Source organism: Leptinotarsa decemlineata, unplaced genomic scaffold (assembly GCF_025532065.1).
Source record: "Leptinotarsa decemlineata unplaced genomic scaffold, Ldec_3_MD MMD2_P_RNA_scaffold_12, whole genome shotgun sequence".
Taxonomy (NCBI): Eukaryota; Metazoa; Arthropoda; class Insecta; order Coleoptera; family Chrysomelidae; genus Leptinotarsa; species Leptinotarsa decemlineata.
This window is the reverse complement of record NW_027412526.1, coordinates 10,226,543-10,251,709: the sequence shown is the minus strand read 5'-3', so window position 1 is coordinate 10,251,709 and position 25,167 is coordinate 10,226,543. Positions and strand designations below refer to the sequence as shown.

Below are 25,167 nucleotides of genomic sequence, written 5' to 3'. Positions count from 1 at the left end.
CCTTTCAATTAAAAAATATATACATTTTTGAAAATGAAACTTGTCCAATTGTTTTTTTTATTGAACTTTTTGAACTGAAATTCACAATATCCAAAATACGCATTGGAAATTAAAAACTTGCTCATTTTTAGGCATTAAAGTTGAGCAATATGTACGAGTCATGTAATTGGCAATAGTTTTTATTGTCTGTTTTGTAGTAGTATCTAATCAAGTGATCAAAAGGAAAAAATAGTGTGAAACCAACACCAAGATAAAGTCAACTCATCTCTTCGCAGAAAAAGCTTCTCAAGCCCCCTCCGATGAATGAACAACAGAAAAACCAATAAGTACCGCTTCCATTCTTCTCGGGTAGTGAATAGGCAAAGCAAATATGCGAAATCATTACGTTGCATGAAAACAGGCCCACACGAATTTCTGCGTCCCAGGTGAATCGTTTCGAAATTGAGAAGGCACGAGCACCCAGACACAAAAGGCACTCGAAATTTGAAATAAACTATCGCTTTAAGCAAAACCGAAGGTCATTCCGTCTTTTACACTTTTGTACCTAATAAGTGAAACGGTATTTGTGCCTCTTGTGATCTTTATTCCCTTTGTGGCTTTTTCTGTGAGTAACAATGAAAAACCTTTTCTCGGAGTTATTATAGTTGTCGAGAGGCTTTTGACTTTTGTTGTGGAATACTTGAAAAGTAGAATCGCTGGGCATGTTATTCGTTTACTTAGGTGAATGAGCCCGATCTATTCAGTTGTACAGAAAGAAGGTTATTTTGAATTCGAATCCCTTTAGTAAAACTCGAGAAAATTGGTTTTCACAATGTGGATGCTATCTTTTCCTCTATTAAATTTCATAAAACTAATTTTCCAATTAAACCTGTGGTGCCGTTTATAACGGCTCCAACTGTGAAATCTCAGAAATGCACATAAAATGTATTCAAACCTAACCTATACTCATTTCAAACGCCACTTAGAACAAATAATACTAACCAATTGGTGAATAATATTAACTTTTTTTTTATTGATTCGGCCGTTAATTGATGAAGATCCATAGTACTTATTTGGTCTCCACAAACTTTATTTGAAAAATATATCGCAACATGTTTGGCTAACACAGTAGCTTTATCAAGTGCTTTAAATACTTCAAGTTGTTTCTTACCTAAACCTCTACTTAAGGTACCTGGTCAATTATGATTACCTGAAGCATATTACCTCACATTTACATCAATAATAATTCTTTCTCGGTTTTTAAGAAAACAAGTTCATTAATGGTAATCTATTCGAATCCAGTTTGCCATTCATTAGAATGTTGGAATTTTGGAGTTTATTAATTTCCGTTGCTTCCAAATGATTCAGTTTCAAACCTTTATTTTCTATGTGCAAAATTTCTAACTCTCCGTTGAAGATGTGATTTTCTTCTAGATGATTTGAATATGTTGAATTTTCTTTCTTATTTACATAGCTCGTATGATGTTACTGGATTCGATTCCTAAATGTTCTGCTAGTTTGACCAATATATACCTTAGGACACGTTCCACTCTTTGATTTATATACTCCTGATTTCTCGATTTCGGATGTTTTGTCTTTATTATTTTCAACTAACTTTCCCAACGTATTACTTGTTCCATATGCAATTTTAATATCTCTCTTCCTCAAAAATGAAGTCACTTTTTCCGTTGTTTATCCAAAATACGTTAAAGCTCTATATTAACAAACGTGTGCATCTCAGGACACCCGCCAGAAGTGTTAAGTAAAACTAATCTAAGTTGAACTATTTAATATTGACATTACTTAACTTGAGACAAGCTTAGGTTATTACCCAAAGTTTATGTATATTAAAATGATAATTTAAGGAAAGGTTATTCATTAATGAACTATTTTATTCATTATTTTGTGTGTGTACAAATATTATAGCTACCATGACCCAATTGTTACTTTTCTAGGATTAAATAATGATACTAATAATGTACATACACAAAATTAGTATCATCATTCATTTTTATACCACCTTTCACATAATAAAAGATATAACATGATTGCTGGTTAGATTTTAATAATAATAATAATTAGATGATGAATAGGATTATATTCTTTGAATGGTAATATGATAAATAAGTTAATCCTTACAATGTCAAGTGAGGTTGACTAGGCGAAATGTTGATAAAATGTAAAATAGTTCATTGTCAAGTGTTTAAAATACATTAATTAAAAGTGTGACTAGAAAGTAATAAAATGAAATGATGGTGAGTGAAGATAACTTATTTGATGTAACTCAATCAATACAATCTTTCCTCTTTCATTAAAGTATGAAAAATACTTAGATATTTTAACTCTAAAAATCACTCCTTCAAGACATCTACAACTGTAGTTTGACTAAATTTGCCCAGCGAAGTGATCTCTTCTCTCATGTAATTCAAATGACACTTCCGTTTTGTTTCTAACCTGTTTGAGTTTCACATGGTTCATACATAAAATAATTTCCAATATCTTTTTAAACTGTGATTAACTATATATACATTTTTCACACACCATTATTTCATTTTATTACTTTTTAATCACAATTTTATTTAATGTATTTTAAACACTTGACAATGAACTATTTTACATTTTATCAACATTTCGCCAAATGCCAAATCAATCTCACTTGACATTGTATGTATTAACTAATTTATCATATTACCATTCAAAAAATATAATCCTATTCATCATCTTGTAACTCCCTGATGATGACAATATTCATTGTCGGAATATTGGAAATATTCCGACAATGGAATAGAGATTTTATCGAGTGTGCATGATACAAATCAAAAATTAAATAATTCGTGGACACAACACTCCAAAAAGGGGGGCAAACCGCGGACACGTGTTTCTGGATATTGGCCTCATCAGCGCGGTGCAGCCAAGTGTAAAGATGGGCAACACTTGTTTGTCGACAGCAGGAAACAACACAAACGAACGGAGTCAACAACAGGAGCCAACCGCACATTTGTGGTTCCAGTTAGAAGACCTAGAATTCCCAGGCTACATCTAACACGACCACATAGGCAGCTATACCTACCTGCGTGACATCCGGGTCCAGGATATAAATACAAATAGAGATTTTATCGAGTGTGCATGATACAAATAAAAAATTAAACAATTCGTGGACACAACACTCCAAAAAGGGGGTCAAACCGCGGACACGTGTTTATGGCTATTGGCCTCATCAGCGCGGTGCAGCCAAGTGTAAAGATGGCAACACTTTTTTGCCGACAGCAGGAAACAACACAAACGAACGGAGTCAACAACAGGAGCCAACCGCACATTTGTGGTTCCAGTTAAAAGACCTAGAATTCCCAGGCCACATTTAACACGACCACATAGGCAGCTATAGCTAGCTGCGTGACATCCGGGTTCAGGATACAAATAGAGATTTTATCGAGTGTGCATGATACAAATAAAAAATTAAACAATTCGTGGACACAACACTCCAAAATGGGGGAAACCGCGGACACGTGTTTCTGTTCCATTTTGGAACAGAAACGTATAAGGATCGTAATTTTCCAAAATGCCACACTGTATTCTGAAAAATGTAGCTCATACACTACTCAACATGGGCCATGACTTTTCATCAGGTTTTGGTAAAGAAATACAAACTTTTTCAACCAAAAATGTATCATAAATTACAACTTGCGAGAGCAATTGGACGTTCACTTGGAGAACTGCCACATCATAAAGGTTTAATTAATTATGTAAATAAATCGCTGTCATGAAAGGAGAAAGATAGCCAAGACTGCATATCGGATATTTTACCAAGTCCGTGGAGTCATTTATCAGCGTTTAAAGATATTTATATAATAGAAGTGTTAGAAATCCAATATACAACACCTGTCTTTCAGGTGCGGTGACTTATCGACTTTATTATGTTACAAGTACAATAACAGGCGCGGGATAGAAATGTGAGCCGAAGTCCAGGTCAAAACACACATTTCTTGAAATGATGAGGATAATGGGATATTGTGCTGCGGTCAAATATTGAATTTATTCATGAATACATACAAGCATTGAAGTTTGAAAGTGGATTAAATTCTCATTCTACTAGATTATACCAAAATATTTGTTATAGTTCGATCAGTATTGTGTGAGAGTAAAAGAATTTCAAGAATGCAAACATGTCACTACATCAAAGAAAGCAACATAGTCGTCTCAAGCAAATAGCACTGTAATTCACCCACAAAATCATTGAGATATGTCTATCCTCTATATTCCTTGAGGACGCCGCTAACGAGCCATTAAAATAGGGATATACGACAAAGAACGCGAAAACACCGACAAAGAACGCGAAAACACCGACAAAGAATGAGAAATTAATACCGCCAAAAAAACCGCTCGATGTTTTTTCTGATATTACGTTTAAGATAATATTAATAGGCGTCGGACTGGGGGTATTATTATAAATTTTCCATTAAAATATTTTGTATGATGAGAAGATAATTATCTTCTCATCATACAAAATCTTATATAATTAGAATATGGTGAAAACTAATTCTGTTTGAATATTTTATTTTGGGAAGAACAATTTATATTTGAAATAGTTTTTTATTATTTAGAATTGTTACCTTCTACAGATCTATAAAATAATCATTCACAGATCATTTACAAATGAATACAAATGTAGAAACGGCAAAACGTTTCTGCATTTGATAAATAAGCTTTTTGGAAGAAAAATCAAATTTGTCATTAACTTGAATTTAAAAAATTTTGCATAATAAAAGAAATATGTATCATCTGGTGACGTTTTAAAGACTCTATCCATTTTCTTTATCCAACCTATTTAAATCAAAACATTATAATTTCTTGTTATGATTCGTCTTTTGATGTAAATACATTTGATATTATTAATATCAATGACACTGATAATATCAAACTGATCGTCGGTATGATAATGAAGATGGATAAAGTATTCGAAACATCACCAGATAAGTATATAAATAGAATAGATTTCCGCGGTTAGAAATTTGAACATCTGATTTCGAGTTGAACCGCGTTCAAAATTTTGCGTTGTTCGACGTTTCGGCTTCGACTTTGACATTTTCAGGAAGTAGAAAAATGTGGCTGCACTGAGAGATACACTTTATATATTCTTGTTGGTTTGGAAATGAAGATTCATATTCATTATTGGATTTTATAGTTGATTCAGAAACAATTTTATAGATTTAATGGGAATACTGATTTCGAATAAGACATTGCGATAATTTTAATCTGAAAAAAGTCTACAAGGATTCGTTGAGTGATTCTTCACTAGATGAATCAGTTTCGTTAGGATTGATGACAACTGAAATAACTTTTTCTGATAATGAGTCTATGCGATCATCCAGCTCCAACATTTGCTTCGATTCTGATTGTTTTGTGGATACATTTTTCCCAAGATTTTTGGTCGACTGTTTCCAGAGCACTGTATAGGTATTTCTTCACTTCACAGAACTTGAAGGTCTTATTATTCTTTGCGATGAATTCTTTAACTTGAGCCCAAACCAACTCTATTGGATCCAATTCACAGTGATAAGGCGGCAACCAAAGAACCGACATTCCTTTAGTCTTCGCCATCTCATCGGTGACATACCTAACGAATTTTGACTTATGACGTTTAGCCAAGTTGGGGAGCTCAGCTTTTAACATCTGCTTTTAATATCTGCTTTCTTCCAACACGACGTCGGCAGCTTCTCGACTCGTCTACTGTGGTAACTTGCGTTATCCATTACTATTACGGATCCCTGCGGAAGTTTTACAAGTATGTTTTTAAACCATTCTTTGAATATTGTGGCATCCATTTTTTTATGATAATCCCCATTTTTCTTCGATTCAAACACCATCAATCCATCTTCCACGAATCCTTCACTGCTGCCTATTGAGTGATGATAAGACGACGACCTTTTCCAACTGGAAGTTTCAAACCAGTGGACCAACCTTCCATAAAGGCTTGTCTTCCACTTTTGATGTTCTGATCTCCTAATAGAAGTCTTCACTTTTCCATCAATAACCATAGACGAATATATCACTTACAACACGTGCAAATGATCGACCAACACCAGTACGTCGACAAAACACAAGATCTGCCGAAAACATAGCCGCTGTCTGCGATACGCTAGTTGCACACACATCGATTTTGGACGGCCGACTTTGTACCGGTCGTCCAAATTCCAATAGTGAACCACATGTGGGAACGGGACCTGGCTCAAACGCCGACCGGTGATTGTCGCCGGTAAAATACCGGTGAGCAGCCGTCCACTGCCACTGTATCGCCGGCAGTACCGGGAAGTAGTGGCGTACATGACTAAATACACTCTTGCATACTCACCGGTTTTTTACCGACCATTCCAGTCTCGAATGCTCGGTGAAATTGTAGTTACTACGCATCAACTTCGTTTTGGTACTGCGTGCTAATTACGACAACAGAGCAACTGATTGTTTGACCGATAAAAATCCGGTGAGTGTGCAAGCACCCGCTACCAGTAAAATATCGGCCGATTTTAATCGGCCGATTTTATACTGGCCGTCCAAGATCGGTGTGTGTGCAACTAGCGATAGTGTGCAGAAGAATCCGAGGCAGTCGATTTCGCGTCGCTCACAAGAACTCAGCCTTTCGCAGACCACAACTTGATGAATTTTGCGTCGTACAGCCGTAGAAAATTCAACTGACTCAGTAACTGAAGGTGAGCAACCGTTGGCAACGACTGTGTTTGCTGAATGGGATCTGGAGCAGTTGTCGAACACGATCATCCATTAGATCTGGCAAAACATAAATTTCGAAATATGTGGAGAAATGAACATTAAACACGTTCTGGGACCACATGTTTGGTTAAAGTCTTAAATCGCGAAGAGTGGAGAACGAATGATCATCTTAAGAACATGCTTGGTAGGAACACCTGGTATAGTCGAAGTAACCGATATAGTAATCTTAAAGCTATCGGCGAACTCGAAGGCCAAAAAAACCAATACAAAGGAATAATGCCACTACAAATTAGTCCACGTGGACTGAAGAATTGGCGGTTCGAATTGGATAATTTTAACTAACCGAGTTTTATGATTGACTGAAAAGTCATAACTGCGAATATATTAAATTTTTTTTGTCCATTTCTGAAGACGGAGGCAGATTTTGGCCTCCGAAATGTAAATGATTGTGGAAGGTAACAAATACCCAAAAAAGGTCGATAAAAAACTGATTTTTCCTCCACAAAAAATAACTTTCTTTGAATACTAATAGTAATAACGAGTGTGATAACAACGCAGACTTTTTCCAGTGTAGTGATTCCAATAGCGATGGAGAACAATGTGAAAAAGAGATACCAGTGAATAAGATTCGGATGCATTTGAATATTGAAACACAAAGAGTAAAATAGTCAATAATAAACGTTATGAACGCAAGACGCGATGTGATACAGGAATACCAAAACCTTTAGATGTTCATCTAATAAAACAATCTAATAAAAAACAATATACGACTGTTACAAAATCAATGAGATTCCTACAACTGAAATCATAAAGAAGAAATTGAATACTTCCGACCAGAAGGTGAGTTGCTGTGACAAAACTCTTCAGAATAAAAAACTAATTATAGACAAGAACAACGGCAAATTTTCTTGGACGAAACTTGGTATGACACTCACGACACAGTTACGAAAGAGTGGACCGTTGGTTCGAGATGTGTACGCCTAACATGCCTGCAAACAAAGGATCGCAGGTAATCATTGTGCAATGCGGAGAAAGTAAAGGATGGGCAGAAGACTGGCAGAAAAGGATTAAAAGAGTAATTTTAGTTGAAAAAGATTATATGGAGATTGAACATTTCCAAATTAATGGTGGAAATAAATTCATTATTGATTTGAATGACGACAGTTATAGCAATAGTGTCCAATGAAATTTTCGCCACCCGATACAAAAGACACCTCATATTCTAGAAACACCTTCGAGGCCAGGTGATCTGTCACTTTTGAATATTACCAGTAATAGTTCTTGCAACTCAAGTGGAGGATATGATAACGTTAGTCTTTGTTCCGAGAAACTGGTTGTAGTAGATCTGTACAAGAGTTTTTGTAGGTGAATACCAGATTAAAATTAAACAGCTATTTTGTAACGAATATTTCGGCCTAGAGAAAGCAAACCGCTACATAATAGCGTGTTTTGCCTTGAAATCGAATCATAAAGCGGTTAATGGTGCTAAATGAATCTTGTAAGACGGCAATGTACCAACATGATACACAACCAATGACAGAATGAATGATTGCTCTCCGGGCTATTATCTTCGTTTTCGATTCGATAGTATCACCCGTTCAAATATTTGGATAACGGACCAAAAGTATCAATCATTGCGTCGAACACAATGAGAATTTGATCGAGTGTGGATGATGCAAAGAAATATATTCGGTACTTGTACAAAGGTAAGATATTATGGATGTTTCGCCGCCCACGAAGTGACCCGTCACCTCGTCAGTGGCGGGGCGGGAGGCCGAGCCTTCTAATGGGTGAAACGCCTCTGGAAACTGAAATTAACATTTTAATTTCAGAGCTCTGTTACGCCAGCGACGCAAAGTACGGAAATCACATTTTGAAAATCTCACAATTAGGTACTTTTTAGGTACCGAAGTCAAAAATGAGGTGCTCTGTAACTTACACCGCAACTCAATATTCAAAGTTGCGTTGCTAGTATTATGTAATGCTAGCAACGCAATGAAAATAATAATAAAATAATGAATATTAAAGAAACACTATTAGGTGCTAATTAAGTGCTAAATGGTGACGATCGTAAAATTGTCTAATTAATAAACAAAAGCTTCCAATTTCGCTAAACAACAGATCTAAAAATCAGATCTTTCGAAAACGAGGACAAATGCTCCATCAGGTATAAACTAAGCGTGGTAATGAGTTGCTAATTAGGTGCTTGCAAGAAATTGAGATGAAAACGACCGTGAATAAGCGAAAAAAAATTTGGGATACCTGACTTGAGAAAAAAATTAACAATATATAATAAAGTCTCGTGAATTCATACATAGACAATCAAAATGAAGTGCTAAATCGGTGCTCACTAGATATTCATAGTAAACCTAAATTCTATAATGCTTATGGGGCTCATGGACGTGAAAACCACCATGACTGATGTACTCAGTTTTCATAGTACGTTCCTCAATAAATAAGGGCAAGAGAATAAAATTCTAATTAGGTGCTGACTAGATAAGTAATAGTAAACCTAGATTCCATAATGCCTATAGGGCTTATGGATCTGAAAACCACTCTGAATGATGGATTGAGTTCTTACAGTACGTTCCTCAATGAATAAGGGCATGAGAATAAAGTGCTAATTAGGTGCTCACTAGATATTTATAGTAAACCTAGATTCCATAATTGCTTTGGGACCTGAAAACCACCATGACTGATGTACTGAGTTCCTATAGAACGTTCCTCAATGAATGCGGGCAAGTGAATAAAGTTCTAGTTAGGTGCTCACTAGATAAATAATAGTAAACCTAGATTCCATAATGCCTATGAGGCTTATGAATCTAAAAACCACCATAACTGATGGACGAAGTTCTTATAGTACGTTCCTCACTAAATAAGGGCAAGAGAATAAAGTGGTAATTAGGTGCTCACTAGATAAATAATAGTAAACCTAGATTCCATAATGCCTATGGGGCTTATGGATCTGAAAACCACTATGAATGATGGACTGAGTTCTTACAGTACGTTCCTCAATAAATAAGGGTATGAGAATAAAGTGCTAATTAGGTGGTCACTAGATATTTATAGTAAACCTAGATTCCATAATTGCTTTGGGACCTGAAAACCACCATGACTGGTGTACTGAGTTCCTCTAGTACGTTCCTCAATGAATGAGGGCAAGAGAATGAAATTCTAGTTAGGTGCTCACTAGATATTTATAGTAAACCTAGATTCCATAATGCCTATGAGGCTTATGAATCTAAAAACCACCATGACTGATGGACGGAGTTCTTATAGTACGTTCCTCACTAAATAAGGGCAAGACAATAAAGTGGTAATTAGGTGCTCACTAGATAAATAATAGTAAACCTAGATTCCATAATGCCTATGGGGCTTATGGATCTGAAAACCACTATGAATGATGGACTGAGTTCTTACAGTACGTTCCTCAATAAATAAGGGTATAAGAATAAAGTGCTAATTAGGTGGTCACTAGATATTTATAGTAAACCTAGATTCCATAATTGCTTTGGGACCTGAAAACCACCATGACTGGTGTACTGAGTTCCTATAGTACGTTTCTCAAAAAATGAGGGCAAGAGAATAAAATTCCAGTTAGGTGCTCACTAGATATTTATAGTAAACCTAAATTCCATAATGCCTATGAGGCTTATGAATCTAAAAACAATCATGACTGATGGACGGAGTTCTTATAGTACGTTCCTCACTAAATAAGGGCAAGAGAATAAAGTGGTAATTAGGTGCTCACTAGATAAATAATAGTAAACCTAGATTCCATAATGCCTATGAGGCTTATGAATCTAAAAACCACCATGACTGATGGACGGAGTTCTTATAGTACGTTCCTCACTAAATAAGGCAAGAGAATAAAGTGGTAATTAGGTGCTCACTAGATAAATAATAGTAAACCTAGATTCCATAATGCCTATGGGGCTTATGGATCTGAAAACCACTATGAATGATGCACTGAGTTCTTACAGTACGTTCCTCAATAAATAAGGGCATGAGAATAAAGTGCTAATTAGGTGCTCACTAGATATTTATAGTAAACCTAGATTCCATAATGCCTATGAGGCTTATGAATCTAAAAACCACCATGACTGATGGACGGAGTTCTTATAGTACGTTCCTCACTAAATAAGGGCAAGAGAATAAAGTGATAATTAGGTGCTCACTAGATAAATAATAGTAAACCTAGATTCCATAATGCCTATGAGGCTTATGAATCTAAAAACCACCATGACCGATGGACGGAGTTCTCATAGTACGTTCCTCACTAAATAAGGTGGTCAGTCATGTTGGTTTTCAGGTCCATGAGTCCCATAGCAATTATAGAAACAAGGTTTACTGTGAATATCTAATGAGCACCTAATTAGCACTTAATTTTCTTGCCATTATTTATTGAGAAACGTACTATTATAAGAACTCAGTCATGGTGGTTTTCAGATCCATGAGCCCCATAGGCATTATAGAATCTAGGTTTACTATGAATATCTAGTGAGCACCTAATTAGCACTTTATTTTGATTGTCTATGTATGAGTTTACGAGCATTTCAAGATTTTATTGTATATTGTTGATTTTTTTCTCAAATCAGGTATCCCGAAATTTTTTCCGCCTAATCAAGGTGTTTTTATCTTAATTTTTTGCAAGCACCTAATTAGCACCTTATTACCACCCTTATTTTATACCTGATTGAGCATTCGTCCTCATTTTCGAAAGACCTGATTCTTAGATCTGTTGTTTAGTGAAATTAGAAGCTTTTGTTTATTAATTTAGAAAATTTCACGATCCTCACCGTTTAGCACTTAATTAGCACCTAAAAGTATTTCCTTAACATTCATTATTTCATTATTATTTTCTTTACGTTGCTAGCATTACACGAAGCTTGCAACGCCACTTTGAGTATTGAGTTGCGGTGTAAGTTAAAGAGCACCTAATTTTTCACTTCGTTACCTAAAGTACCTAATTTTGGCATTTCGTAAATGCAATTTCCTTACTTTGCGTCGCTGGCGTAACAGAGCTTAATTTCAGATATAGTGATAACTAGTTATCAGAAGTTTATCGAAATTTCCACAAATTTATCCTTTAAATGTTATGTAATGTACATTACCGACAAATAGTTGAAAATACATACGGGTTTTCTTCCTCTCCATATTTTTCGTTAAATGGACTATCGCAGGGTTCGAATCTTGAGAACCTATGCTATCAACAATGTTCATTGATGACTTGACAAAGAACTTGGAATTTTATCATTCACTATTTGCAGATGGCTTCGTATTTTATACATCTGTCACAACACTGCATCATTGTTGAAACTTGGTTATCTGATGTTTTTCGAAAATGTGCATTTTCGAAAAGTTGCCGTAACTTTTTTCCTGTCAAAAATTTCTTGTTTCTATGAAAACATTTCCGAAGTACTTTTTGGTGTGAAAAATTTTTTTTTCAAATGTAATATCAAATCAAATCAAAATGTACTTAATTGTCGAAGATGAAATCTCATTGACAAAATGTTACTTTTCTTAGAAATATAAGATACACATCTTAAAAGGTATTGTCGAAGATAAAATATCATTATTAAAGTATTATTATTTTAGATAATATAAGTTAAACAAATTAAAAGTAGTACTTGAGAACATTTGGTGATTTCAGAATGTTGGGGTGAGAAAGTAGTCAGAAAGTAATATATATGCTACATATTGAAATAAATAATAATAATAATAATGAATATTCTCATGAAACACATAAATGTAAATATAAGAATATAATTTTTTTTTAAGCATTTAAACATATATTAATGAAACAACGTTGAAAATAAAATAAAAACAACAATAAAAATTAATTGGCTCTCCGGGGCGACTTCATTGATTCCAGTGGCGCATTTGCTTTTTCAGCTGCAGGAAAACCCGGAAAAACCTGCAGCACCACATCATCTGAAGATCTTGATCCAACAATGTCCTCTCTCTTATATAACAAAATGTAGGGTGTCTCCAGAGGGTCCAATGAATTCAATGCATCACCAGAACACTTCGTGACACGACTATCGTCAAACTTAAACCAGTCCGTTTCTTCTTTGACCAAGGCGTAATAATGACCAAATTCAACGCCAGAACCACAGTGAACAATGACTGCATGAATATTATAATAGTGGTCTGCTAGGTTGAAATGTTCATCTATTTCGAACCTTCCAAAGAGTTTCTTGCTTCCGTTAGAGGTTGAGTCTTGTTTGAAAATCATCAGTGTTATTATTAGATTGACTGGAGCCTCAGCTATACTTGTTTCCTTATAACAGTCAGTTAGTTTGGCGCATGTTTGACAATACAGTCGATCATCACCTGTTAAAAATTCCATTTGCAGATGATTTAACAATAAGCTTTGCACGGACTGGTTATTAGTCGTATTAGGAAAAGCTAGATGAAGTTCCAGAAATTCACATAAGTTTTCGGTACTTCTTGAACATTTACCACAAAGTAAACCAGTGAGAATTTTTCCAGCAAAAGATTTATAAACACGAGACGAGATGGGTTATACGGAATCATTCAGTCCAGAGCGGTCAGGAGTATTGATTTTGCTATTGTTTTGCTCACGAAGAGTATTCAACAAGAACCCCAAGAATTCGGAACAATCCTCTTGTTGTCCTAACGAGTATCTAGTGGACTTCAAAGACTCCAGGAAATCGGTTGGAGGGAAAGACGATACCTTCTTACGAAACTGCGGCTGCATGAAGAGTTGTTTGAGTTTGATGAATAAGTAGGAAACATTCCCGTTCTCGTTCATCATTAAAACTTCTTTCTTGAAATTCTTCATCATGAACAATACTTGTATAATGCTATTCATGTAGCAAGTGTTTCCAAAATTATCCAATCCAATAAAATAAAAACTATAAAGCATAAAAATATTAAAGAAAATGCATAGAAAATAAAAGTAAGTACCTATCTACTTCGTAAATATTTTCAACTAAACAGTTCAGAGCTAAATGTAAACATCAAACAAAAAGTTAAAAAAGTCACATGGTTCAAATACCAGTAGGTACTGAACACAATAATAAAGATTAATTGTTTATATAATTCAAATTTCTATCTGAATAGAACTCGTTCAAAAAATAATAGGTTTTTGAAATCAGAAGCTTTTTTACAGGCATTCTAAATTTAGTGGTACATGTTAATCCTCAATTAAGAAATGGTTAAACATGTTTTGTCCATCATATATGAAAGACCTCTCAATTTTTGATGATATTGGAATCGGTAAACCTATATTGAGCTTATTTCTGGTATTTCGTTGTGGTGAAATGAAAATTTCTGTCCCATATTTTTTTGCATCAGACATATCATTTCCAATATAAGTATGCAAGGCAAGGTCAAGATTTTATGCTTTCTGAATAAATGTCGAAAGAAATCCCTGAATCTAACTCTACACATATTTCTAACTCCTCTTTTTTGTAGTACAAACACCCTATCAAACATGTATTGGTAACCCGTTCCCCAAAAACAGATACCGTATCTCAGATGGGAAACAATGAGAGCAAAATACACATTTTTGCCATATTAGTGCCCAATTCGTTAGCTGATACTCTGATTGCAAAGCATCCTGGTGAAATTTTTTCGCATAGGTTATTTATTTGACCTTCAAAATCCAAATTTTTATCAATCCTAGAAATTTTGCTGATATTTTGTTTTCTTTTAATTGAGTGCCCAAGTAAATATCCACTGTGGAGCACTTGAGGGTGATGATGCTAGTTTTTGAGATATCAAATGACAAGAGATTGGCATCACAACAGTCTTTTATTTTTATATCATTGCTGATCAAATCATGCAGTTCCCTTTCATTCTTGCAATGCCAAAATAATGTAGTGTAATCAGCGAATTGGGTTATTTCTGCAATTATTTCAATGCGGGCTGTTTCGTTAATATATAACAAGAAGAGAATTGGACCTAGAACCTACCCTTGTGGAACACCACAAGTAACTGTCTGGAGATGGGATATGTTGTTCGGGAGTTTAACTCTTTAGTACGTTCTGACAGGTATGATCTGAACCATTTTAAAGATATATCTCTAAAGACATACAGTTCTAGTTTTTGCAGCAGAATTTCATGATCCACGCAATTGAAAGCTTTTGAAAGATCGCAAAAAACTGCCGCTGCTATTTCACGATTATTTCAATTGAGATAAACATTTTCCAGTGGATGAAACATAGTATCTTCCGTGTTTTTCAAACTCTAAAACCCAAACTGACTGCTACTAATAATATCATGCTTATTCACGAAGATCATAATTCTTTGTTTAACAAGTTTTTCTATGATTTTAGCAAGGGTAGGTAGCATAGGAAATAGGCCTAAAGTTAGCAGGATTATTAGTGTCGCCTCCTTTGTGCAAAGGAATAACAGTGGCTGTTTTTAAACATGCCGGAAATACACACGTTATGAAGTTTGAAAACAGGAGTTTTCCTTCATATCCCGAAAATTGACAAATGCTTCATCGATTGTTTCACAATTTTTTATTACAAGTCTCTACGATCAATTGTTTCTTCACTAGTTACTATAAGAATGCTCTTTACCTCTTCTACTCCTGATCAAATCCTGTCTGATGAAAATATTGACGAAAAAATAAAGGAAAATTTGAATTGAAGGGGTTATATTTTTAGGAGTGATTAATGAATGAATTGTGTGTATTTTCTATAATGTTATCCAATTTGATACTGAAGAGCCTTGGAGCAAGTGTCTTAAGGCGAAACATCGTTGTATACCAGTGAGGGTGACAGTGTTCCATGTAAGTGCAATTTATTACCATTCATTCAAAGTAGAACTCATGTGAATGATATCTGATTTATATTCCACAACGAATGTTTGAAATACAAACTGAGTAGAGAAAAGTATCTTCTGTATAATTCAGTGTTCATATCGAAGTATTTGTTTCGAAAGAATTTGTTTCTTTCGTGTAATTCAATGTTTATATGGAAGTAGCTGTTTCAGGAGGACTTTCTTTCAGTTTGTGTCTGAAAGTTACTTCTTTGCATGATCTATACATCCATGTATAGAGTTACTTATTTTCAAATTGATTACTTCCTTCCTTTCTTTGGAAGATTCTCTCAACACTTTTTTGTATCAAGATGGAGTAGTAGAAAACCGAAAACTTTCTTTCCCAAAAAACGAAAATTATTATTGAAACTAAAAATTATTGAAAGATCCTTCGACCAGAGCATATGTGCAATCATTTTATTTGAATACATTTTCTTCTTTGACTCAATTAACACATTCTTCTTTAATTTACAGACTGAATACAGGATATGTTCGGCGTGCGGAGATCCCATCAGCGACAAGTTCCTCCTAGAAGTTTCTGGTAGGAGCTGGCACGCCAGGTGTTTGAGGTGTTCGATATGTCAACTACAGCTCGACAGGCAGCCATCTTGTTTCATCCGGGACAGAGCAATATACTGCAAAACAGATTACGCCAAGTAAGCAATATTTCATGAACTTAGTGACAGGAGTAGAAAAATAATATTTTCAACTGAATGATCATAACATCGAGCTGAACAGTACGTTTACTGAATAAATTCAATTTTAATAGTCAATATAGTAGACTTCGAGGGCGATACAACAATGGGGAATGTTCCTCAATTTGGGTTATTACAGCAAATGCAAGTTTGAACAAAATAAAGTTGAGTTTAATTCATGAGTTTTTCAAATTCACTTCGAAAAGTATTCAAATTGATGTTTCAAATGTTGGGTTTTAATTTTTAAAGGGATTTGTTTCTAATTCACATATTGGCAACAGCGCCTAGAATGCTAGATCGGAGTTCAGGTTAGTAGTATGCTAGAAGAAGAAAGAAGATAGGTTAGGTGCACAAAATGTCATATGTCACAGAATGTCTCGGAACTAGGAACATAAGTAAACAGAACAGCACGCCTCTGAAATATGCCATCTTTGTTTGTCTCATACAGGTAACAGATTCATTGTCCTTTATTAGCTATAACCGATGTTGCCAAATGGTGAAATAGAAACGAATCCCTTTAAATGTTGAATGCATTATTTCATTCCTCTTTTTTAAGTATTTAAATAAATTTTTTAAAAAAAATGTTGAAATGATAAGTTTAAAATGCGTTGTTTTAGAGCTCTTTTATGAAAACTACTTGATTTTCGTCAGGAGGAACATTCCCCATTAAAGCGGACAATATAGTACGATTTATTTTTAATTTCGAAATAGGACTCACTTTCGAAGATGACCTCTTCATCGGCGCTGATTTTTTTTTTCAGCGAGCGTTCTTCTCAGGTCTGAGAACAGGAAAAAGTTACTGGGGGCCAGATCTGGAAAATAGGGTAGATGGGAAAGCAATTCGAAGCCCAATTTATGCAATTTTGCCATCGTTTTCATTGATTGGTGACATGGCGCATTGTCTTGATAAAACTTACTTTGCCTTCAAATGGCACTGTTTTGACCCACGATTATTTTATCGTGGAATATGAATGCTTAATGCACACAAGAATTACAATAACTCTTGTGAAAAGATAGGATAAGAAAAATAATTGGCAAGATGTACTGTAGACAAGCCAAGATTTAATTCTTGCTGTACTCTTTACAAGGTTTGAAACGTAATGAATACAAAATGTAATGTTTCACATCGGAAGTTAGAGAAGGGGGTTAGATTCGTCATTGCAGGGATATACAGAGGTTTGGATTAACATAGGTAGGAAAGGTCATAATAACGGGTGATTTTCAAGATAAGGGATACAAGGAACAATTAAGGAATTGAAATTCTAGCTATTTGTAGCTTACAATATTTACGTGAAATAGACTTCAATATACGGTCTCATTAGTCAGTGAGCTATGCTTGAAGACAGGCAGTAAACAAATCTAAAGAAATTAACTTTAAACGTTCAAACCAGTCTCGGTTATACCTACACAGAAGGTTGAATGGACTGACGCCTATCAGAAAACAACTACTCCACTGGCTAATACCATGAACGGCGTTGCCAATTGCATATGCAATTGGCAATACAACTGAAAGAGTCGACCTTCAAATTTGAAACGGGCACACTTGCAGACCGGTTTCGGGCTCATTAGCCACTCGTTAGTACAAGATAGTGGCCATCATCGACCTAAAGTCAATGATATTCCATAATTGAAAATCGAAATTATTTCAGAGTATTTCATTCCCATTCCTTAGTTGAAGGGAACAACAATATGTCACTCCATCTAATGGACGAGATACTAACCAACTGCATATCCGAAATTTGCCCGATTCCTCTGAATAAGGAAGAAAAACTTTCTTATTAGTCAGTGGGCTATGCTTGAAGACAGGCAGTGAACAAATCTAAAGAAATGAACTTTAAACGTTCGAGCCAGTCTCGGATATACCTACACAGTAGGTTGAATGTACTGACGCCTATCAGAAAACAACTACTCTCCTGGCTAGTAGCACGAACGGCGTTGGATTATAACGCCGTTCCATGATAGTCGATGAATATTATACCATGCGCGTTTAAAAATACTGATACCATCATAACCTTGTTGCTGCCTGTTGCGACTTTGTACGCTTTGGAGTTGCTTCATCACGTGCATTCTACTCAGATGACGATCGTTTCGATTCTGGTGTCACATATCGACGCATTATTTCGGATTTTTATGTTGAAACAGCTGCTCATAATCATTAATTTATTGTTGTTTTTGATCGATGTGAGCTCGCGCATCATCTACTTTAAACAGATCTTCGCATACCCAAATATTTATGCACGGTATCTACCAACACGTTCTTTGATATCTTCAGAGCCTCAGCTATATCAACCTCACTTCGTAGCATTTCCTTGTAAATCTCTATAGAAATATCCAGTATTCAGTATCTAGTATAACTAAAGTATATCTAATAGAATAATCACGGAAAAATGTTTTTTTCATGGATTTTCGTTTATTCAAGTATCTAGAAGGAATGTGATTTTTTTACACGCTTTATATTAGCTTCACTTGTATGTATGTATGTATGTTTGCTTGCTTGTAAGCAAGCAACACGGACCACATATTTGCAGTTGAGGCAACCACAACATTGTGGTCACGTTGACTGCACTTCGCGGTTGACCCAACCACATTTTTGTGGTCGACTTGCGGTCATATAAACCGCACTTGCAGTTGAAGCAACTGACATCAAAAATTGAATGCTGTGAGACCAATATGAGAAAAAGTACACCGCGATGTACGTGGTTGGGTACGACTGCAACCTATCAAGGAGGTAACGTATAGCGTTATCTGCCCGCGAAGAGCTGAAGCAACAATTGATAGTTACATACAGCGCCATCTGCCCGCAAATATATCAAGCAATAATTGATATTTACGTACAGGGCCATCAGACCGCGAATAGATCAAGAAATATCAATGAGGTTACGTACAGCGCCATCTGCCCGCGAATAGATCAAGCAATAATGCCGATAATTCTGTCAATGCATATTCCGAGCTTGAGAGTTACAAACAAAGATACATGCAAACAAATATACATACACACATACATACATAAATACATACATGCATACAGGTGAAGCTAATATAAAGCGTGTAAAAAATGAATACAGTTTAAAAAATTAAAGAACACGCTTTCAAAGAACATTGAACTAAAAAGTTGAAAATATATTTTCACTGAGCTTGAAACAATAACGATCGTTATTGTTAAAATTTCTATTTTCAGATGATTTAACAATAAGCTTTGCACGGACTGGTTACTAATCATATTAGGAAACGCTAGTTAAAGTTCCAGAAATTCACATACGAAGAGTATTCAACAAGAACCCCAAGAATTCGGAACAATCCTCTTGTCCTAACGAGTATCTAGTGGACTTCATAGACGCCAGGAAATCGGATGGTGGGAAAGATGATACATTCTTACGAAACTGCAGCTGCATGAACAGGTGTTTGAGTTTGGTGAATAAGTAGGAAACTTCTCGTTCTCGTCCATCGCTAAAACCTCGTTCTTGAAATTATTCGTCATGAACAACACTTGTAAAATGCTATTCATATAGCAAGTGTTTTCTAAATTATCTAACCCAATTTTCTTCTCAAGATTTTCAGGACAACTCTCTACTGATTCGTAAGGAAGAACATGTTTCACATAATCTGAATAAGAACCATTTCTCAAGTTGCAATCGATCTTTCGTAGGTTTCGTAGAGGAATCGATTAGGCTCTTGCTTCATGAAGCTCTTCCACTGAAAGAGAAACAGAACCACGAGGACTGCAACTCATATTTGGGGGTCAAGAATGACCTAAGTCCATTGACCGCACTGAAAAAGAAGAAGGTGGATCAATCACTCGCGAATTAACTTTGATAAGAGACTGATGAACATACACATATCTCGGCTTGTTTCGAAGAGATTTTAGTTCCGTTCTGAAATAAGGGCAATGATCTCATCAAAATTATGTGAAGGAGGAAGAGTTCCAAAGACCGAAGCAGCACTACCAGGGTGAATAGCAAAGCTCAAAAAAGAGGTAGAACTCAGGACCAAAAATGCCAAAAGTTTCAACCGCTACTGGATGAAACAGATAGTGGTTACCAAGATTTTGCTATTTTTTTCGTTTCAGTACATTATCTAGTATGCAAATGGAAATCACTAAGTCTTTGTTTTCGTCTTACAAACCACATTCGAGAAACAAACATCCTGAGAAAAACGTACTCGTCCCGAATGATCCGAGACCGAGTAATTAAAATCAATAAACGCCTACCAAAAATGTAAAATGTTAATTAAACAATTACCAAATACTGAATTGAAACGGTAAACATTCTTTACGAGCTACTGGTGGTGGAAAACATGCCTTTAAAACATTCCAAATTGAAGTTTAATGTTATGCTGCGAAGTTGATGACACTCCGGCGCTACCAACACGTTCTCTACCTGTTTCGGACAGGGATGTCGAGTGAGAGGCTGTAAATCGATGGAATTAGAACTCTCATTAAAAGATACATGGAGATTGCTGGGTAATTACTTGGGATCACAGGAAGCTTCCCTGATGAATATATTCAGTAGTTTTGCCATGAGCTTCGGATGACCACCCAGTCTTCTATCTTATGTCCAGGGTCTCACTGAATAAATATTCTCAAGATAATCAAATCGAATCAAATTTATTTTCATAATCAAATTAAAAGGTTTATATTTTTGGGGGTGAATAATTTTTTGGGAAAGAAAGTTTAGGACTTCCTACTACTCCATCTTGGTACAAAAAAATGGGGAAACTTCCAAGAGAAGGAAGCAATCAATCTCAAAAATTAACTTTATACAAATATGTGTAGATGATGCGAAGATGTAACTTTCAGACACAAACAAAAAGCCTTCTCGAAACAGCTATTTTCATATAAACATTAGATCACACGAAAGAAAAATATTTTCGAAACAAATACTTTTATATGAACGCTGAATTATAGAAAAAACACTTTTCTCCATTCCGTTTGTATTCCAAACATTCGTTTGTGGAATTGATTCAGATATCATTTACAGGATTGCTACACAATACAGGGTGGGCCATCGAAAACTTGACATGGCGTCGTCACTTCAACCACGGAGCAGAGGGGTGAACAACCCTTGGAATTTTAATAGGGAATAGGGGGCGAGTCGCACATCGTTTTTAAATTTGGACGTATTTAAAAGAGTTCTTTCCGATAATTAACTTTTTCTATATTGTTAATAGCAACAAATTGTTGTACGAAACTGCTCAGTTGGAATGTATTTGGAACTCTTTCATTTGTTTCTTACGCCATTCTTTTGTTAATTTTTTTGGTTCTTCCATGATGAGAGGACTATTACAATTGAGAAATGGTTAAAAATCCTATTTCTATTTCTCATTTTCATACTTATGATGCACTGTTTGGAACCTTTGGTGTAGTAATGAATATTACTGGAGTTTTTTCCCAACACCAAATCGTTATTTTTAACACCTCGATACGTGTTTCGATCACCAAGTGATCATCTTCAAAGAGGAAGATTAAAACTAGAAACTAATGAGAAGCTAACCCTATTTATGCTATATAGGTATCCCATACAGGTAAACCATCCAGATGGACCACCCATACTGGTATACCAACCTAAATTAATTTTACAAATTTGCCTAATCTATTATTTTACAATATAAGTTCATTTTGTTTAAATTAAACAATTTTCAGCCATATAAAAATTAATTTCACAATATTGCCTATCTAAATTTATTTTTGCAATGTGTCCTTACAGGTACAGGTATATTCCTGACAGTTCACATCACTGTGGATAGCACAAACGTGCTGGGTTGAATTTTTTAGTGCATTGTCTTTTGACTTTCCCTCTAACACATGATAGGTTCACAAAAGAAAGACGTACAATACAGGAAATATCAGCCACTAACGGTTTCTTGAGGGTAATTGTAGAGGACATAATAAGGAAGAAGAAGTTTAGGTTAAGAATGAACGAAATCTCGACTTTCAGAAAGGACAAAAACCAAGATAAATACATCTCAATTCCATACCACCAATATACGAGGAACTTTGGAAAGATTTTCAAGGAACTAGGTATGAAGGTGGTTTTTAAAACAAGTCATACACTACAGAGCGTTTTGGGAAGTCCAAAAGACAAAGTTGAGAATTCGGAAAAGTCTGGAATTTACGAAATTGAATGTAAGGACTGCGATGCAAAATATTATGTACAGACAAAAAGATCTATTGAAGTAAGATATGAGGAACACATAGCACACTTAAAATATGGAAGACCTGAAAAATCAGCAGTCGCCCATCATATTTTGCAACAAAACCATTCCATAGATTTCAGTTCATTAAGATTATTTAGACAAGTTAACAACAACAGGCAACTAGATGCCTATGAGAGTGTAGAAATAAGTAAACACAATAATATTATGAATAACGATGACGGACCTATACCAAAGAGCATACTATATAGCTTGTTGAAATAATTACTACATAAGGACACATTGCAAAAATAAATTTAGATAGGCAATATTGTAAAATTAATTTTTATAAAAGCTGAAAATTGTTTTATATAAACATATATTGTAAAATAATAGATAAGGCAAATTTGTAAAATTAATTTAGGTTGGTATATCTGTATGGGTGGTACACCTGGATAGTTTAGCTGTATGGGATACCTATGTAGCATAAATAGGGTTAGCTTCACATTAGTTTATAGTTTTAATTTTCCCCTTTGAAGATGATCACTTGGTAACGATTTGGTGTAGGGAAAAAACTCCAGTAATATTAATTCTCATTTTTATGTTAAAAGTGATATCTACATTATCACTAGTAGTGAGTGCCGTAAAGTGTTGCTGAAGAAACAATGGTTTACACAACTGCAGAGAGGGTTGAGTTGATTGAACTATACTATGGAAATAGACGTTGTGCTGCGAGAGCTGCTGAACTGTTCAATCAACAACAGGGGATGAATGTGTCGCGACACTATGTTTTCCATTTAATTGCAAAATTTCGCGCAACTGGATCTGTAGCAAATAAAAAACGGCAAATAGAACCACCAGTTACAAATGAGGCGACACAAGTGGCAATTCTGGGCCATGTTGAGCTTGACCATACTTTGAGCACAAGAAAGTTAGCATTTGTTTCCGGGGTGTCACGAACTAGCATTCGGCGTATTTTAAAAACTCACAAAATGAATTCTAACAAGATTAAATTAACGCAAGAACTGAATGAAGATGATTTCGATCGAGGCTTGCAATTTTGCGAGTTGGTTAGTGAACGAGCGGTGGAAACTCCACATTTTGTTTTCAACATTTGCTTCAGTGATGAATGTTCTTTTTTTATATGGCACAGTTAATCGCCATAATTGTCGCTATTGGGCTAATTCAAATCCTCACATTTTTCATGAAGTGCATACTGAACGTCCACAAAAACGAAATGTATGGGCTGGAATTTTGGTGACCGTATTGTTGGCCTATTGTTTTTAGAAGACAATTTAACTGAACAAATGTATCTGGAGCTTCTGGTAGATACTATTAATCCCCTTCTCACTGATATTATTGAAAATGACCACAACTATCGGGAGGATCTGTTAATATTTCAACACAATAGGACTCCTCCGTACTATGCTCTGCCTGTTCGGCAGTATTTAGATCAGACTTTTCCGAATCACTGGATTGGGAGGCGGGGCACTATCGAATGGCCACCACGATCACCAAACCTTTCGCCGTTAGATTTCTTTCTGAGGGGTCATTTGAAAAGCAGAATTTACTGTACTCCTCCTGCATCACTCTAAGATTAACGGCAACGAATCACAAATGAATGAATCTCTATTATTGAATTCAAGCTGGAGGCGCCCATTTTGAGCAATAAAGTAAATAACTTCAACTCTAAATTCAATATGGTTCGTCCAAATTAAAAAAATGTACACTGTTGTTCAGAAAATTTCAAGATCTTTCAAACGATGTGCAACTCGCCCCCAGTTCCCTATTAAAATTCCAAGGGTTGTTCACCCTTCTGCTCCGGGGTTGAAGTAACGACGCTGTAAATGGGGAAAAATTTGTCCCCCTCCCAATAAAAATCGACTTGTCTGAGCGTTTTTTTAGGATTTGCAAGATTAGTACCCAAAACCTCCATGTCAAAGTTTCGATGGCCCACCCTGTATTGTAAAAGAAATTGTACGTACAATTTATGGAATAGAATCCATATGACATTATTGAGACATAATATTTGGTAATATAATTGTTGAAAAAAATGTTCTCATAAGTATATGAATGTATAAAATAAATACAGACGGTATAGGAACCATTATTTAATGTAAGAATTTTTTTCAATATATGTCGTTTTTTTGACTTTTCGATCATAAATCTCTTGAAGGCATATTTGATTTTAATAATTTTTTAATTGTTTTCAATTCTACTGGGAGTAGGTTGTATAGTTTTGGACCATAATAGAACACGACTCCTTGTGTATGACTCCTCTTGTAGAGTGGTATTTTAATATTTAAATTCGCAACTGGTCTAGTTCTTAGTGTTGTATGTATAAGTTAAATGAGCTAAATTTAACTATATAATGATCTTCCTTTAAGTACATTAGTCTCTTGATATAGTTGATCCGTCAAAAATCGTCTATTTTTTCAATATCATTTTCAAAATTGGATTCTGTGCTATTTTTAAGATATCAATGTGGTTGAAGAAAGTTATAATGGCTTATGTCTTCGATTCTAAACAAATCAAATTTCAAACCAAAACTGTGTAACCTTTTTTCGTAGGCTCACGAGCAATCGGAATATATTTTCAATTGTTTACAATTTCAGTACCCATGTTTGGCGATATGATTCTTCCTTTTTTCTGAGTGATACATTTTCTTATTAGTCAGTGGGCTATGCTTGAAGACTGGCAGTAAACAAATCTAAAGAAATGAACTTCAAACGTTCAAGCCAGTCTCGAATATACCTACCCAGTAATAATTGGAAATCGAAATTCTTTCAGAGTATTTTATTCCTCTTTCTAAGTTGGAGCGAACGACAAAATGTCACTGCCCGAT

At 35.2% G+C, this 25,167-nt stretch overlaps 1 protein-coding gene across 3 annotated transcripts in view; it reads left to right on the top strand.

Moving 5' to 3' along the window:
* Window positions 1-25,167, top strand: part of Awh (LIM/homeobox protein arrowhead) — a 105,721-nt gene that overhangs the window by 59,510 nt on the left and 21,044 nt on the right. For all 3 annotated transcript variants that reach the window (XM_074173920.1, XM_074173925.1, XM_074173913.1), the window contains exon 2: window positions 15,973-16,154. In XM_074173920.1, coding sequence (XP_074030021.1) covers window positions 15,973-16,154 — 182 coding nt within the window. The remainder of the gene's footprint in view (window positions 1-15,972; window positions 16,155-25,167) is intronic.